The 13,884-nt window shown below is 46.5% G+C and overlaps 1 protein-coding gene across 2 annotated transcripts in view; it reads right to left on the bottom strand.

Annotated features, from left to right (window-relative positions):
- The window catches only part of paplna (papilin a, proteoglycan-like sulfated glycoprotein), a 122,952-nt gene that overhangs the window by 49,077 nt on the left and 59,991 nt on the right, over nucleotides 1–13,884 (bottom strand). For both annotated transcript variants that reach the window (XM_068039737.1, XM_068039738.1), the window contains exons 4-11: nucleotides 12,411–12,513; nucleotides 11,142–11,272; nucleotides 9,826–9,949; nucleotides 9,641–9,721; nucleotides 7,767–7,939; nucleotides 6,296–6,422; nucleotides 5,045–5,171; nucleotides 637–844 (exon numbers count right to left, since the gene is read on the bottom strand). In XM_068039737.1, the coding sequence (XP_067895838.1) occupies nucleotides 637–844; nucleotides 5,045–5,171; nucleotides 6,296–6,422; nucleotides 7,767–7,939; nucleotides 9,641–9,721; nucleotides 9,826–9,949; nucleotides 11,142–11,272; nucleotides 12,411–12,513 (1,074 nt within the window). The remainder of the gene's footprint in view (nucleotides 1–636; nucleotides 845–5,044; nucleotides 5,172–6,295; nucleotides 6,423–7,766; nucleotides 7,940–9,640; nucleotides 9,722–9,825; nucleotides 9,950–11,141; nucleotides 11,273–12,410; nucleotides 12,514–13,884) is intronic.

The raw sequence follows: 13,884 nt of genomic DNA, 5'->3' as shown, positions 1-13,884 counted from the left end.
AGGCCCCGTCTGCCTTCTCAGGTGGGCATAAAAGATCCCATGGGGCTCGGGTTGCCATGTCTGGTTGGACATATTCCTGCAGGCTCCATCACATGACCTCCTGTCTTCAACCATTGGTCGGCCACCACCTCCCCATGGCCAATCAGAAAGCAAGAAGACTGTTCATTGCCTGATTGGATGATTCTTGACTGCCAAATAGCCTATTCCCATTGCAGATATTTATTTCGCTAACAAGCAAAAGTTTTCAAACAGAATTATAAAAAGCATTTTTTTAAATGCCCAATGACTTTTCTCCAGAGTTGCTGCTAGCAGCGGCCTGGAGATTAATCTTTAACTCCAGGACATCCCAGGAGAGATGGCAATCTCAAGGAAGAGCACGGGAGTTCTCCTCAGTGTCCTGGCCAATAATTTATCCTCCACACATCATTGAAACAGTTTCTCTAATCGTTATTACATTGCTGTTTGTGGGATCTTGCTTTGTGCAAATTGACTGCCACGTTTCCTACATTACAACAGTGACGACGCTTCCAGAATATTTCACTGGCTGTCAAGTGTTTCGGGACATCCTGCGGGCGTGGCAGGTGCCACAGGAAGGTGGGTTGGCAGGGTGACCCGAGACTAGTTTCTGAGCCATACCTCAGACCAATGCCCGGAGCTCCACAAGGCACACTGGAGCATGTTGCAGGCCTGCCGGCTGGGCGGTTTCACCGTGACCGCAGCACATTCCGAATCATCCCGGACTGTCTCCCCTCGACTCCCGTCGGACAGGGTGCAGAACACGGACCTGGTCTGCACCCCTCCCCCGCACGTCACTGAGCAAGTGCTCCACTCCCCAGTCTTCCAGCTGATTGATCAATCCAGAATTAATATCAACATCAACAAACAGGTAACAACTAACCCACATCTTCCACAAAGCTTTTGATTCATTCCCTCCGCCCTCACCAGAAGTAGTTTCTGATGCAGGCAATTTACACACTCAGACAGCCCACAGTTTGATACAGGAGACAAATATCGATAGACCTATGAGCAGACAGTGAGGATCAGATATAGTCAGATAGTCCTGTACATTAGGCAGGGATGAGACAATGTGAGGGAGATTGGGAAGAAGTGGCAGCCATCCAGCTATATACGGACAAAAACTATTAAAATTCTATGTAATGCTATCACTTGGAGTAGTTGAGGTGAAAAGTATAGATGCATTTAAGGGGAAGCTAGCTAAATACATGAGGGAGAAAGGAATAGAAGGTTTGCTGATAAGAGTGAGATGAGACAGAATGCTGGGAGGATTGTCTGGATCACAAATTCCAAATGGGCTGTTTCTATGCTGTAAATTCTATACAATTCTATGTAAAATTAAACTGAAGCTTAAAACCACAGAAATGGTGAATGTTACACACCCACACATTCCCACGGCCTACACCTAACCTTCTGTAACAGGCTAACCACAGGGCAGGGAACTCCTGCTGTCAATTAACTATAACTACAGTCCAAAAACCAAGAGAAGTCACAGAGCTCCAGCATTCCGATCAATGCCACACTTCTGCATTCAAACTAAAAGGCACGGGCATGGAAAAGACAGTTCTCTGTCAAGAGAGTCTGTTCTGAGCCATTCTACAAATAACATCACTGCTCCCCATTTCAGCAAAATACACAACAAAAGGATGCTTTGGGAAATCACGACCCTTTGAAAAGGAACAGCTAGGAAATGAAATGGTGACATTTGTGTACAAAACCATTTTGGAACTGGCATTAGTGATTGGGAGGGAATGAGCGGCTACTATATATCTGTAGAGGCAGAAAGAGGCACGCACAGACACACACAGAAACACGCAAAGACACAGAGACACACACAGACACAGATAGAGACAGGCACACGCAGAAAGACACACAGACACACATGGACACAGACACGAACTCACCTCCCATGGAACTGCTGAGGGTTCGTCAGCGGGAATATCAAGGTCGAGGAAGTGGGGGAATAGGCATCCTGCGAATTGACAGGAGGGGGGAGGGGGGAACCCTGAGATTTGGCAACACCAGGGAATGTTTGGAGCAGGTGCAGTGGATTAAAAGAAGGGAAGAGTGGGAAAATGAATATCGGATTTCTTTTGCTGAAATGAATTTAAGATTCGTATCGCCTCTAATTCACTGCTGGATAACGGAAGTGACTCTCCTGTTGGTTGACAGGTTTAAATGTGGCTAAAAGCAGGTCCTCCACTGGCTTGTGGGAATGCACTTAAAGAATTACTGTCAACTGGTGGAGTTGTCACTGAGCAGAGCACAGGCTGGTAACAAATAACTGACTGATCACAAGGCAGCAAAACAATCGTAACTCACCTTGTGCTTGGTCCTTCGGAAACACAAACTGCATTCTGAAAGGTAACAACCAACACCACGCCCCAACTTGCTGTGTAAGAGACTCTGGTCACCTTTAAAATGCAAGACAGCAGCACACCAGGGAACAGCAAAGCTGCAACACTGCTAGCCCGCAGGCCCCATGCTCCAAGCAAGCTCTATCTCCACTATAAAGCACCCAACACACTTTGCATAAACTCTACTGAGCAAAAGAAAAAGTCATTTAAGAACCATTTTGCTCCCCCTGATCTAATGATCTAGCCAGTGCATCCATCTCATAGCAGCTGTCTTGGTTACCTGTAAACTCTCGGCATCAGACACTGGCTCCAACTCCATGCACTCGGTCGATTTATGAATGAAATCCTTACACATGGAACAAATTTTTTCTTTTAAAAAAATGTTGATAATATTTGGCTCAATTCCAATATACCATTCATAGAATGTTGGTCTAGCGACAAAGTATATTTGTGTGTTTAAACTGTGTACAGGAGCAGGAGTTGGCCATTCAGCCCCTCGAGCCTGTTCCACCATTCAATTAAGTAGAGGCCCCAAGGATCTATCCTTGCACCCCCCCACCCCCCTCCCCCCACCGCCTATTTCTGCCTCCATAACATCGTCCGACTTCACCTCTGTCTCAGCTCATCTGCTGCTGAAACCCTCATTCATGTCTTTGTAACCTCCGTACTCCGGTCTCCCATCTCCCACCCTCCATAAACCTAAGCTCACTCAAAACTTTGCTGCCCATGTTTTAACTCGCACCAAGTCCCATTCACCCATTACCCCTGTGCTCGCTGACCTGCATTGGTTCCCGGTCGTGCAATGCCACAGTTTTAAAATTTTTATCCTTGTTTTCAAATCCCTCCATGGCCTTGCATCCCTGCAATCCCCTCCAGCCCCACAACCCTCCGAGACCTCTGCACTCCTCTAATTCTGGCCTCGAGCATCCCTGATTTTAATTGTTCCACCATTGGTGACCACGCCTTCAGTTGCCTAGGCCCCAAGCTCTGGAATGCCCTCCCTTCATCTCTTCGCCTCTCCATCTCGCTCTCCTCCTCTAAAACCCTTCCTAAAACCTACTTCTTTGACCAAGCGTTTGGTCAACCTAACAGCACCTTATGCAATTCAGTGTCGAAGTATGTCTGATAACGCTCCTGTGAAGCACCTTGGGACATTTTACTATGTTAAGGCGCTATATAAATACACGAGGTTGTAGATCATGGCTGATCTGTACCTTAATCCCATTAACCCTCCTTATTCCATGATACCCTTACCTAACAGAAATTGATCTATCACATACTTGAAAGCGTAACTGACCCCCAGCAGCCCCAGCCTCAGGTGGGGACAGAGTTCCAGATTTCCACCACACTTTGTGATAAGAAATGTTTCTGAATTCACTGCTAACTGGACTCACTCTAATTTTATGCTGTATTGTTCTGGACTCCTACACCAGAGGAAACAGTTTCTCTCTACCCCATCAAATCCATAGAACATTTTAGAAGCTTCAATTGGGTCAAATTTGGGAACTCAAGAGTATACAAACCAAGTTGATGCAACCTAACCTTGTAAATTAACTGTTTGCACCCTGTGCACATGATTATCTGTTCCTACCAGATAATATAAAACATACATTGTTGTAAGCCAATATTATTACCAATCAATCCAATGGGGGGGTCTTATTACCCATTGTTTTTTATTTTTATTTGGAGATACAGCACAGAAACAGGCCCTTCAGCCCACCGAGTCTGTGCCGACCAACAACCACCCATTTATACTAATCCTACATTAACCCCATATTCTCTACCACATCCCCACCATTTTCCTACCACCTACCTACACTGGGGGCAATTTATAATGGCCAATTTACCTATCAACGTGCAAGTCTTTGGCTGAGAGAGGAAACCGGAGCACCCGGCAGAAACCCACGCAGACACAGGGAGAACTTGCAAACTCCGCACAGGCAGCACCCAGAATTGAACCTGGGTCACTGCAGCTGTGAGGCTGCGGTGCTAACCACTGCGCCACTGTGCCGCCCACTGGGGGTATTATACCTACAGAACCATTGTGGGGGGCATTATTACCCACGGAACCACTGGGGAGGGTTATTAACAATGGAACCATTGAGGGGGCATTATGACCAGCGAAAGCATTGGGGAGCATTATTATCAATGGAACCACAATGGAGCAATATTACCTACAAAACTATTGGGGAAGGGGGCCGTTGTTACCCACGAAACCACTGGGGAGTGTTATTACCAACGGAACCACAGGGGTGTTATCAATGGAACCATTGGGGGGGGGCGCGGGGTTTACCTGCGGAACCATGGGGAGCATTATTACCAATGGAACCACTGAAGGAGCATTATTACCCGCGGAATCACTGGGAGGCATTATTGCCAACGGAACCATGGGGAGTGTTATTACCGACGGATCCATTGGGAGGGCATTATTACTGACGGATCCATTGGGAGGGCATTATTACTGACGGATCCATTGGGAGGGCATTATTACTGACGGATCCATTGGGAGGGCATTATTACTGACAGAAGCATTGGCGGGCCGTTATTACCTGCGGTACCATTGAGGGAGTGTTATTACGAATGGAACCTTTTTGGATGGTATTAGCTGCTGAGTAGTGAGTGAAGCCTGTATATCAGGATTGCTCTACAGTGTTCAGCCCAGACTAACTCACCGTTTAGTCCGTGGACAGGATTGAGCATTGCACGTTTTGTTGCTGTTCGGTCGTACTTGGTTTCTGCATAAATAATCAGGATAGGCCTCATTGTCGATGGTGCAGAACACAAGCCGTGTCTGGTACCCTGTGTAATAATAGAAAATGAAACGGTTCAGCAAGGGTGGTGGGGCGGAGGAGGAGAACTCCAACCCCTCACAGCACCACAAAGAAATTCAATAAGGTTCTTTTATTCCGTTATCACCCACTGAGCTCAATAAATTTACTGAGGTGGATAGAAATTTTTTTTAAATGCAAACTGATTTCCTGTTCGCACAAGTTGCATTAACACCTGGAGAATCTTAGTTCTTTTGGATACAGGAATGGAAGTAACCTGTATTTATCTAAACATCGTTCCATGTGTATATAACATCCCAAAGACACTTTCTCCTCTTTATCTCAAGTTCAAGAGAGGAAAAATCGTACACACAAAACTATTCATCTCAGCAAAAAACTTTCCACTGTAACTAAATGTTTGCATAGAGAAAAATAAGCAGAGCACAAGCCAGGAAAATTCTTCAATATTTACTGTAACTTCCTGACATCTGGAGACCTCGGATAACTGAATGAATGTTGCAGGAATCTTCAGTTGGGACGAGCCAGATCAGTGCAAAAAAAATAATAACTTCAACTCACAAGGATGACTAGAAGTGAAACCTGTGCCTGGAAACTCTGCTTTGAGATCAGACCTGGTTTATTTTGTCAGGCTCAGTGATAGGACAGAGTGCAGTGCTCCTTTGGAATCTGCCCTTTCACTTTGAAAGATGCTTGTGTTGCACCAAACTTCAGCACATTGCTTCTGGCCTGTCCAGGTGACTAGAGAGACTGTATCATTGCTGCAGTGGCAGTATGTCCCAGTTTGCCCCACTCTTCTTCAAAATAGCACCATGGAAATCTTTTACATCCCCGAGAGAGCAGACGGGGCCTCGGTTTAATGTCTCATTGGCGTCACCTCCGACAAGCAGAGTTCTTCCGGTAATTGAAACTTCCCCATCTCAGCCTACCTCTTTAACCAAGCTTTTGGTCATCTGTCCTAATCTCTCCTTATTTGGCTTGATGTTGAATTTTTGTCAGATAATGCTCCTGTGCTTTACTATGTTAAAGGCGGCATATAAATGCAAGTTGTTGTCCGATTTTAGAAAATTAAGAGTTACATTTAATGAAGAGACTTTTGCAGGAAAATTAGAGATTTCAAAACCTGGAGTCACTCACCGCCCCCACATTCCTTGCTGCACAAACTCCAGGATCCAACACTCCAGAAGTAACCTTGTGGTTGTCTCTGGTACCGTGATTGGTAATATTCATAATCAATTCCTCGATTAGGCTCCTGGCTAATGATCTGAAAAGACACAACATTTCATCTTGTGTATAAAGTCTCGAGTCCCGTGGTTTCCATATGTGAAAAAGTACAGCAAATGGAAACTTTTCCCTCAATCCTGAAAAACGATCCCTGCTCTAAGTAACAGGAAGAGATGTCACCAGTGTGCCAGGTGGTTGCGACCTAGAAACACACGATTCATGCGGAGCATAAACACCAGCAGGGACCTGCAGGGCCGAATGGCCTGATTTTGTGCCGTACACACTATGCAACACAGTGCCATAAGGCTCTATCTCAGCAACTATCAAACTCCTTAGCAATCTATAGCAAGTGCCCACTCGGCCAGCGAGGTACTGGAGGGAATTTCTCTCACACTTCAGGAAGGGGTGAAGAATATTCTCTTTAAGCTCATCCTCTAGTGAAATATTTTGTTATTGTCTTTAGTAAAAAATGAGGTTTGTAAATACTTCTGCCATTTCTTTGACATTACCTGTGAGGTTATCTTGCTCATCCTTTAGAAGCCCTACCCTACTTTCAATTTCCATTTATTATTTATGTGTCTGTACAGCACTTTATTATTTCTTTTTATATTCCTTAATAATTTTATTTCACAATTTCTCTTTGCCTTCCTGATGGTTTTTAAACTTCTCCCTAAAGTTTTTGTATTCCTTTTTTTGTCCTCTCCTTTACAATTAAATATCTCTTCTATGTATTTTTCTTTAGAATCAGATTTTCCTTTAATTCTTCATTTATCCAATTGTTATTAGCTTGCTTGTTTCTGGCTTTTAGTGGAAGTTATTTTTCTTGACCTCTATTGATTCCCCTCCCAAAGATTTCCCACTGTTTTACTATAGTTGTTTTTCAAGATTTCTCCCAGTTTATATTCTTTAGTTCTATCCTTATTTCCCCATAATTTGTTCTTTTCTATACCTTAGTCCATGTCATACTTAAGTCACTCTCAATCCTAACCTTACTATGTTGTGATCACTACTACTAAGATGCTCCCCTACTTTTACTTGTTCTATCTGTTCTGGTCCATTACCCATTACAAGCTTCAGCAATGATTTTTTTCCTATTGGGCTTCTGACATACTGAGTGAGAAAGAAGTCCTGTATATGCTGTAAAAACCCAAACCCCTTTTTTCCTCTCATTACTTCTTCCTGCCAGTTTATCTAGGGCTAGTTGAAAGCTCCCAGGATTATTATTCTATACCTGCACTCACCTTGGAGAATTCCCTCCCACTATTTGGTGGTTGACAGGATACCCTATTAGGGTGATGAATCCCTTCTTATCTTTTAACTCAATCCATATGGAGTCTGTATCTAGCTTACTGCTAGTAACATACGTTTTTATATTGAGACTAACCTCCAGTATCAAGGGTTCAGAGGTCGGCCCTCGACCATGAATGACCTCTGAGGCCAGGTCACCCTCCGATCCCCTCTCGTAGTGAATGACAGTGTTGGCGATGTAGAGTGCCCGGCTGAAATCGATGGTCCAGTGACCGTTCAGGTAATACTCCCCTCTCACATTCTTGATTGCTGCAAAGATTCAATATGAATGATGATTTTATTAAAACCATTGATGGTAATAATAAAGGCGTTGGGAGTGGGGTAAATGGGGTGAGGTAGGAACAGGGTATGGTGTGAATCGGGGGCTGGTGGAATCAGGCACGGGGGCTGGGGAGGGGGTGTGGGCAGGGGGAAACGATTTGCTATCCCTTGTTTCAGACATCTGGCAAAAACTAATCTCACCCCCAAACATAGAAAGATTTATGTCACAGAAGGCCAACCTCAAGACAAAGTGTATATTGTTTCTAGATTCACTGTTGTAATGTAGGAAAGTGGCAGCCAAATTATACAGCAAGGTCCCACAAACAACAATGTGATAATAACCAGATCACCTGTTTTAGTGATATTGGTTGAAGGACAATATTGGCCATGACACTGGAGAGGACACCCCTGCTCTTCTTCGAATAGTGGCCATGGGATCTTTTACACCCACCTGAGAGGGCAGACAGGGCTTTGGGTCAACATCGCATCTGTGCCGTAAATGACTCTATCTGAAGTACAGCATCTCCGACAGTGCAGCTCTTCCTTAGTGCTGCCCCTCCAACTGCACAGCGCTCCCTCAGTGCTGACCCTCCGACAGTGCAGCCCTTCCTCAGTGCTGCCCCTCCAACTGCACAGCGCTCCCTCAGTGCTGACCCTCTGACAGTGCAGCCCTTCCGACAGTGCAGCACTCCCTCAGTGCAGCCCTTCCGACAGTGCAGCACTCCCTCAGTGCTGACCCTCCGACAGTGTAGCCCTTCCTCAGTGCTGACCCTCCAACTGCACAGCACTCCCTCAGTGCTGACCCTCCGACAGTGCAGCACTCCTTCAGTGCTGCCCGTCTGAAAGCCTGGCATTCCCTCAGTGCTGCCCCTCCCACAGTATGGTGCTCCCTCAGTACCGGCCCTCTGACAGTGCAGCACTCCCTCAGTGCCACCCCTCTGACAGAGTGGCGTTTCCTCGGTGCTGGCCCTCCGACAGTGCAGCACTCCCTCAGTGCTGGCCCTCCAACAGAGCGGCGTTCCCTCAGTACTGCTCCTCCGACAGTGCAGTGCTCCCTCAGGGACGTGACATGGACCCAGGAGCAGGAGGGGGCAGAGGTGAGAGGGGAGTGACGTGGGCCCAGGGTCCAGGCCAGAGGAGGTTGTTTCTCTGAAAGACAATAGCAGGCAGTGTTTTGCAGTGCACATGCATGCACAGTGATACCTGTTGTGGTATGAGAACAACAGTAATATATATATATATATATATATATACACACACACACACACAGAGTCTGATTCTCAGCTCCAACACTTGGTCACTGGGAAACTAACAGGAATCCTGGATTCGGCCCAGCTGTTTACATATTTTGTGGAACTCTCTGACCTACAGCCCATTAATCAGGAAATAACAGATAAACCAATCTCTAATTAAACAACACAAGTGCGCTGGGCTGTGTGGCAAGACTACATAGAACCAGTGTACAGCAGGAGATTCCCAGAACTGCACACTGCAAAGATAATCACCCTTACGTGCAGAATGTGACAAGAGTTTGTCTATTTGTACAGCTGTAGTAAACAAGGGCAGGCGTTCCCCTAATGACTTAATTTGTAACGGCACCAGCAGGCCAAGGTGCAACTGGGCCTAGTAAACTCCACTCACCCAGTGAAACAAGAAACACAAATGAAGAAAGCAAGTTAAAGGATTTACCGAGGAAATTCCGTGTGGGTAATACTTCCTGGATGCGAATACTCGTGGCCCCAATGGGAATGATGTGGATTTGGTTGTAACCTGCAGATAAATAGTGGAAGGCGAGTGATGCAGTAAAAAAACTCCAACATTCACACCCACAGAACAAATGACAACAGGAGTAATAATGGAATGCAGCACCACACCTATTGGCAAGTCAACAACACTAAACGTCCCTTTGACTTCATAACAGGTGCTCCCATCTCCTCCACACTCCAGGCATTTATCTTCAACTTGTGATGATTCCAGCGTATTGTCACAACCAACCACCTAGAATCAAGTAAAAATCTTGATCAGTCCAACCCAAAATGTAAAATGAACTTTGATTTACAGGAGCAGAGTTCGATAAAGTACTGGTGGCGGTCAGGGAACACAGGGACCGGAGGAGGCCGATCGTTTTAAATGAAGCTGTTAACCCATTTCTGACAAGATAGAGACATTTCATTTCTGTTACTAATTGTCACAGATTACAACCTATAAGGACTCTGACTGTAGATCAGCCCCTGCTCACTGTTAGTGTGAGGGCGTTTGTCCGAGAAAGTTAAGTCAAGTTAAGGCCACCTTGTAGGAGGGTGAATTCTCCAGGACAGACCTGAAGTCTCCTGGCAGCAGGCCGAGTTTCAATCGAGTGAGGACCGAGCTTTCACTCAATCACTCAAGCTAGTCTGATCCCTCTCAGTCTCCCACCCGCAAAAGCCTTTGTGCTTTCCCTGCTTGCTGTCATTCCTCTTTGCTAATGTCACTCGAAGATTGATCACTATCCTGCCTTAAGGTGAAACTTCACTCTTTCACTGAAGAGATCGAGTGCACACGGGTGCCATCAAACACCAATGGTCATCAGTACAGTGATTTCAGCTGCACTAAGCTACATGGGCAAAGGCTGGCACCATTGGCATTCTGGCTTCCAAGATTTAATTGATCGCAGTAACATTGATTTTTGGCAGTGAATCTGATGCCGTTACGAAAACTTCTCCAAAATGGAGTGTCGAGGGAAACATAAAGCTATCCCACAATGAATCTCTGGCCTGCGTTGGTTCGGCTACCGTCCCCAGTGTACTGGTGGGCTGCTAAAAGACATCGCAGTCCCACTGGCTAGGGAAGGGAGAGGGGTAAATCTCAGCAAAGGTTCTCACTGCTGATCATTCTCCAGTAAAGGAGTGAGTGAGCGAGGGTGTCTGGGTTATCACATGAATAATAGTCCCTCGAGGAAGCTGTCAGAGTGTGGTTGGGGCAGTAGGAAGGCAAGGAAGGATCAAGAAATAACCAGGGCTTCCTCTCACTCCTATTTTCCATTCTCTCCACATTGTAAAGGGGCCCACGGACAGGATCAGCCTCCTGAGCTAAGGGAATGGTAGTTGAAGATGATAGCTGGTGGGTGAGGAGGAAGAATATCTCCAGATCGCAGAGCCACCCTGCTGGGCCTCTGGTCCTTCACCGTGCCTCGGCCAACGAGTGCACTCACCTTGCAGACACCGTCTATGCAGATGTTGCGGCTTCCAGGTTCACACAGAGTCCCGTCTTTAACCGCTTCTTTATGCCGATAATAAAAGTTTTCACCTTGGGGAATACAGTTCAGCTCACACTTATTCGAAGCTGTGGGATGATCGAGACCCCTGTTGTTAATTCTCACTCACTTTGTGACTATCATTTCATCACTTCACCCTCCCTAAAAAGGCCATTTGGCCCATCCAGCCCTTCTCTCTTCACTGGACACTCTGCAACCCAACCCGCCCCAACAGAGAATCCACCCGCTCCATTTAATCTCCTGCAGGATAAGGATACAAACTATCGTTGGTTTTCAGGGAAACTTACAGCACAGAAAGGGGCCGTTCGGCCCATCGTACCTGTGCTAGCTCTTTGGTAGAGCTAGCCAATTGATCTCATTCCCCTGCACTTTCCCCATAGCACTGCAAATATTCTCCCATCAAGGATTTGTCCAATTCCCTTTTGAAGGTTATGATTTAATCTGTTTCCCTTTCAGGAAGTGAATTCTGGATCACTGCATAAATAAACCCTCCCCTCTGCTTCTTTTGTCAATTATCTTAAATCTGCTTCCTCTGGTTACTGACCTCCCGCCAGTGGAAAAAACGTCTCCTTATTTATTAAAATCCTTCATAATTTTGAACACCTCTATTAAATAACACAAGATGGACCGGAGTAAGGGAAGGAAATGAATCAACTACAGATAGTGGAACATCAGGAGTTTATTTAAAGACAGAAAGGTTTGCATTTCTAAAGCTCCTTTCAAAACTTCAGGACATCCCAAAGTGCTTTACAGCCAATGAAGACCTTATTTGGAGTGCAGACACTGTTTTAATGTAGGAAATGCAGCAGCCAATTTGCGCACAGCAAGCTCCCACAAACAACAATGAGATAATGACCAGATAATCTTAGTGATGGCGGTTGAGGGATAAACATTGGTCAGGACACCGGGGAGAACTCCCTTGCTCTTTGAATAGTGTCGTGGGATCATTTACATCCACCTGAGAAAGCAGACAGGATATCGGTTTAAACCTCCCATGCAAGAAAGTGGGATTGATCCATCGCATCCAACATTATGCGAGTCTGAACAAGGATGTCAACTGGAAACATCATGAAGGGGACTGTCTAAGAACGTTTGCCAGCCAAGTGAGAGTTGAGGAACAGCTGCAGACTTTGTTCAGTAGAGACGGTGCCTTGAGAACTGTTTTAACGTTTAAACTTTCTAAAATATTTCTTGAGACCCGTTTACCTCCATAATACGGCAGCCATTTGTATCTCTTCCCTTGGAAGTCGGTTCCATCGAACGCAGAGCATTGCTCTTCTCTGAAATCTCTCGAACCCTCGGGACAGTCCTGTCGAAACACCAAACCAGCACAATTCACTGATGTTATATGGTGAGGAATAAATTTCACCGACGGTCAATCGAAGGAATGTCAGTGCGAGGCAGACGGAAAATGTCCCACTTTCAGTGCTCACTGGCAAGAGTCATGTACGGACAGGTTGGAGAAAACACGAAGCAGATAGCACTCCCCACTCCCCCCAACTCAGCCCCCTAGCTATTCCCCCCCCCCAGCTACTCCCACATTCCCTATTCACCCCCACTCCCACCCTCTCCCCACTCAACCCCCACTCCCCCTTCCTATGCACCCCCTCAGCTACTACCCCCTCACTACTCACTCCCCCCGCACTCCCACCCCTTCCTTACTCATCCCCCAGCTACTCTCCCCATCTCCCTATTCCCACCCACTTGTTACCACCCCCCCCTCCCTACTCCCCCCACCCACTCCTCCACGACTCCCCTGCTGACAGCCTATCGGAAGAGGTTCTTATTTATCTTTTCTCCGGGATGCACGTTTCAAACTCCCCCACCTGATCCCGGACATCCCAATGCTTCCATAAGCAGAATCAATCTGTCCATCATTTGGATTGTAGAAAAGGAACAAAGTTGTATTTATATATATATGAAATATATTAAAACAATTCACAACCGTCACTGTTTTAATGTAGGACACCCCCAATCCATGATAAGGATGGCTCGATAAACAAGTAGGAGAGTTTCCATCCTACCAACACCCAAACCTCATGGATGTAACTGATGTACTGCCCTTTGGGCCTCAGATACTAATTGATAGGAGATGCCAGAAATGTCCCACACGCACACACAGGAAATCCCACACGCACACACAGGAAATCCCACACGCCCACACAGGAAATCCCACACGCCCACACACAGGAAATCCCACACGCCCACACACAGGAAATCCCACACGCCCACACACAGGAAATCCCACACGCCCACACACAGGAAATCCCACACGCCCACACACAGGAAATCCCACACGCCCACACACAGGAAATCCCACACGCCCACACACAGGAAATCCCACACGCCCACACACAGGAAATCCCACACGCCCACACACAGGAAATCCCACACGCCCACACACAGGAAATCCCACACGCCCACACAGGAAATCCCACACGCGCGCACACAGGAAATCCCACACGCCCACACAGGAAATCCCACACGCCCACACAGGAAATCCCACACGCCCACACAGGAAATCCCACACGCCCACACAGGAAATCCCACACGCCCACACAGGAAATCCCACACGCCCACACAGGAAATCCCACACGCCCACACAGGAAATCCCACAAGCACATAGGAAATCCCACAAGCACATAGGAAATCCCACACGCCCACACAGGAAATCCCACAC

The sequence above is a fragment of the Heterodontus francisci genome, chromosome 9, assembly GCF_036365525.1.
Source record: "Heterodontus francisci isolate sHetFra1 chromosome 9, sHetFra1.hap1, whole genome shotgun sequence".
Classification (NCBI taxonomy): Eukaryota; Metazoa; Chordata; class Chondrichthyes; order Heterodontiformes; family Heterodontidae; genus Heterodontus; species Heterodontus francisci.
Note: the sequence above shows the minus strand (reverse complement) of the source record. Positions and strands in the feature narration are given on the sequence as shown.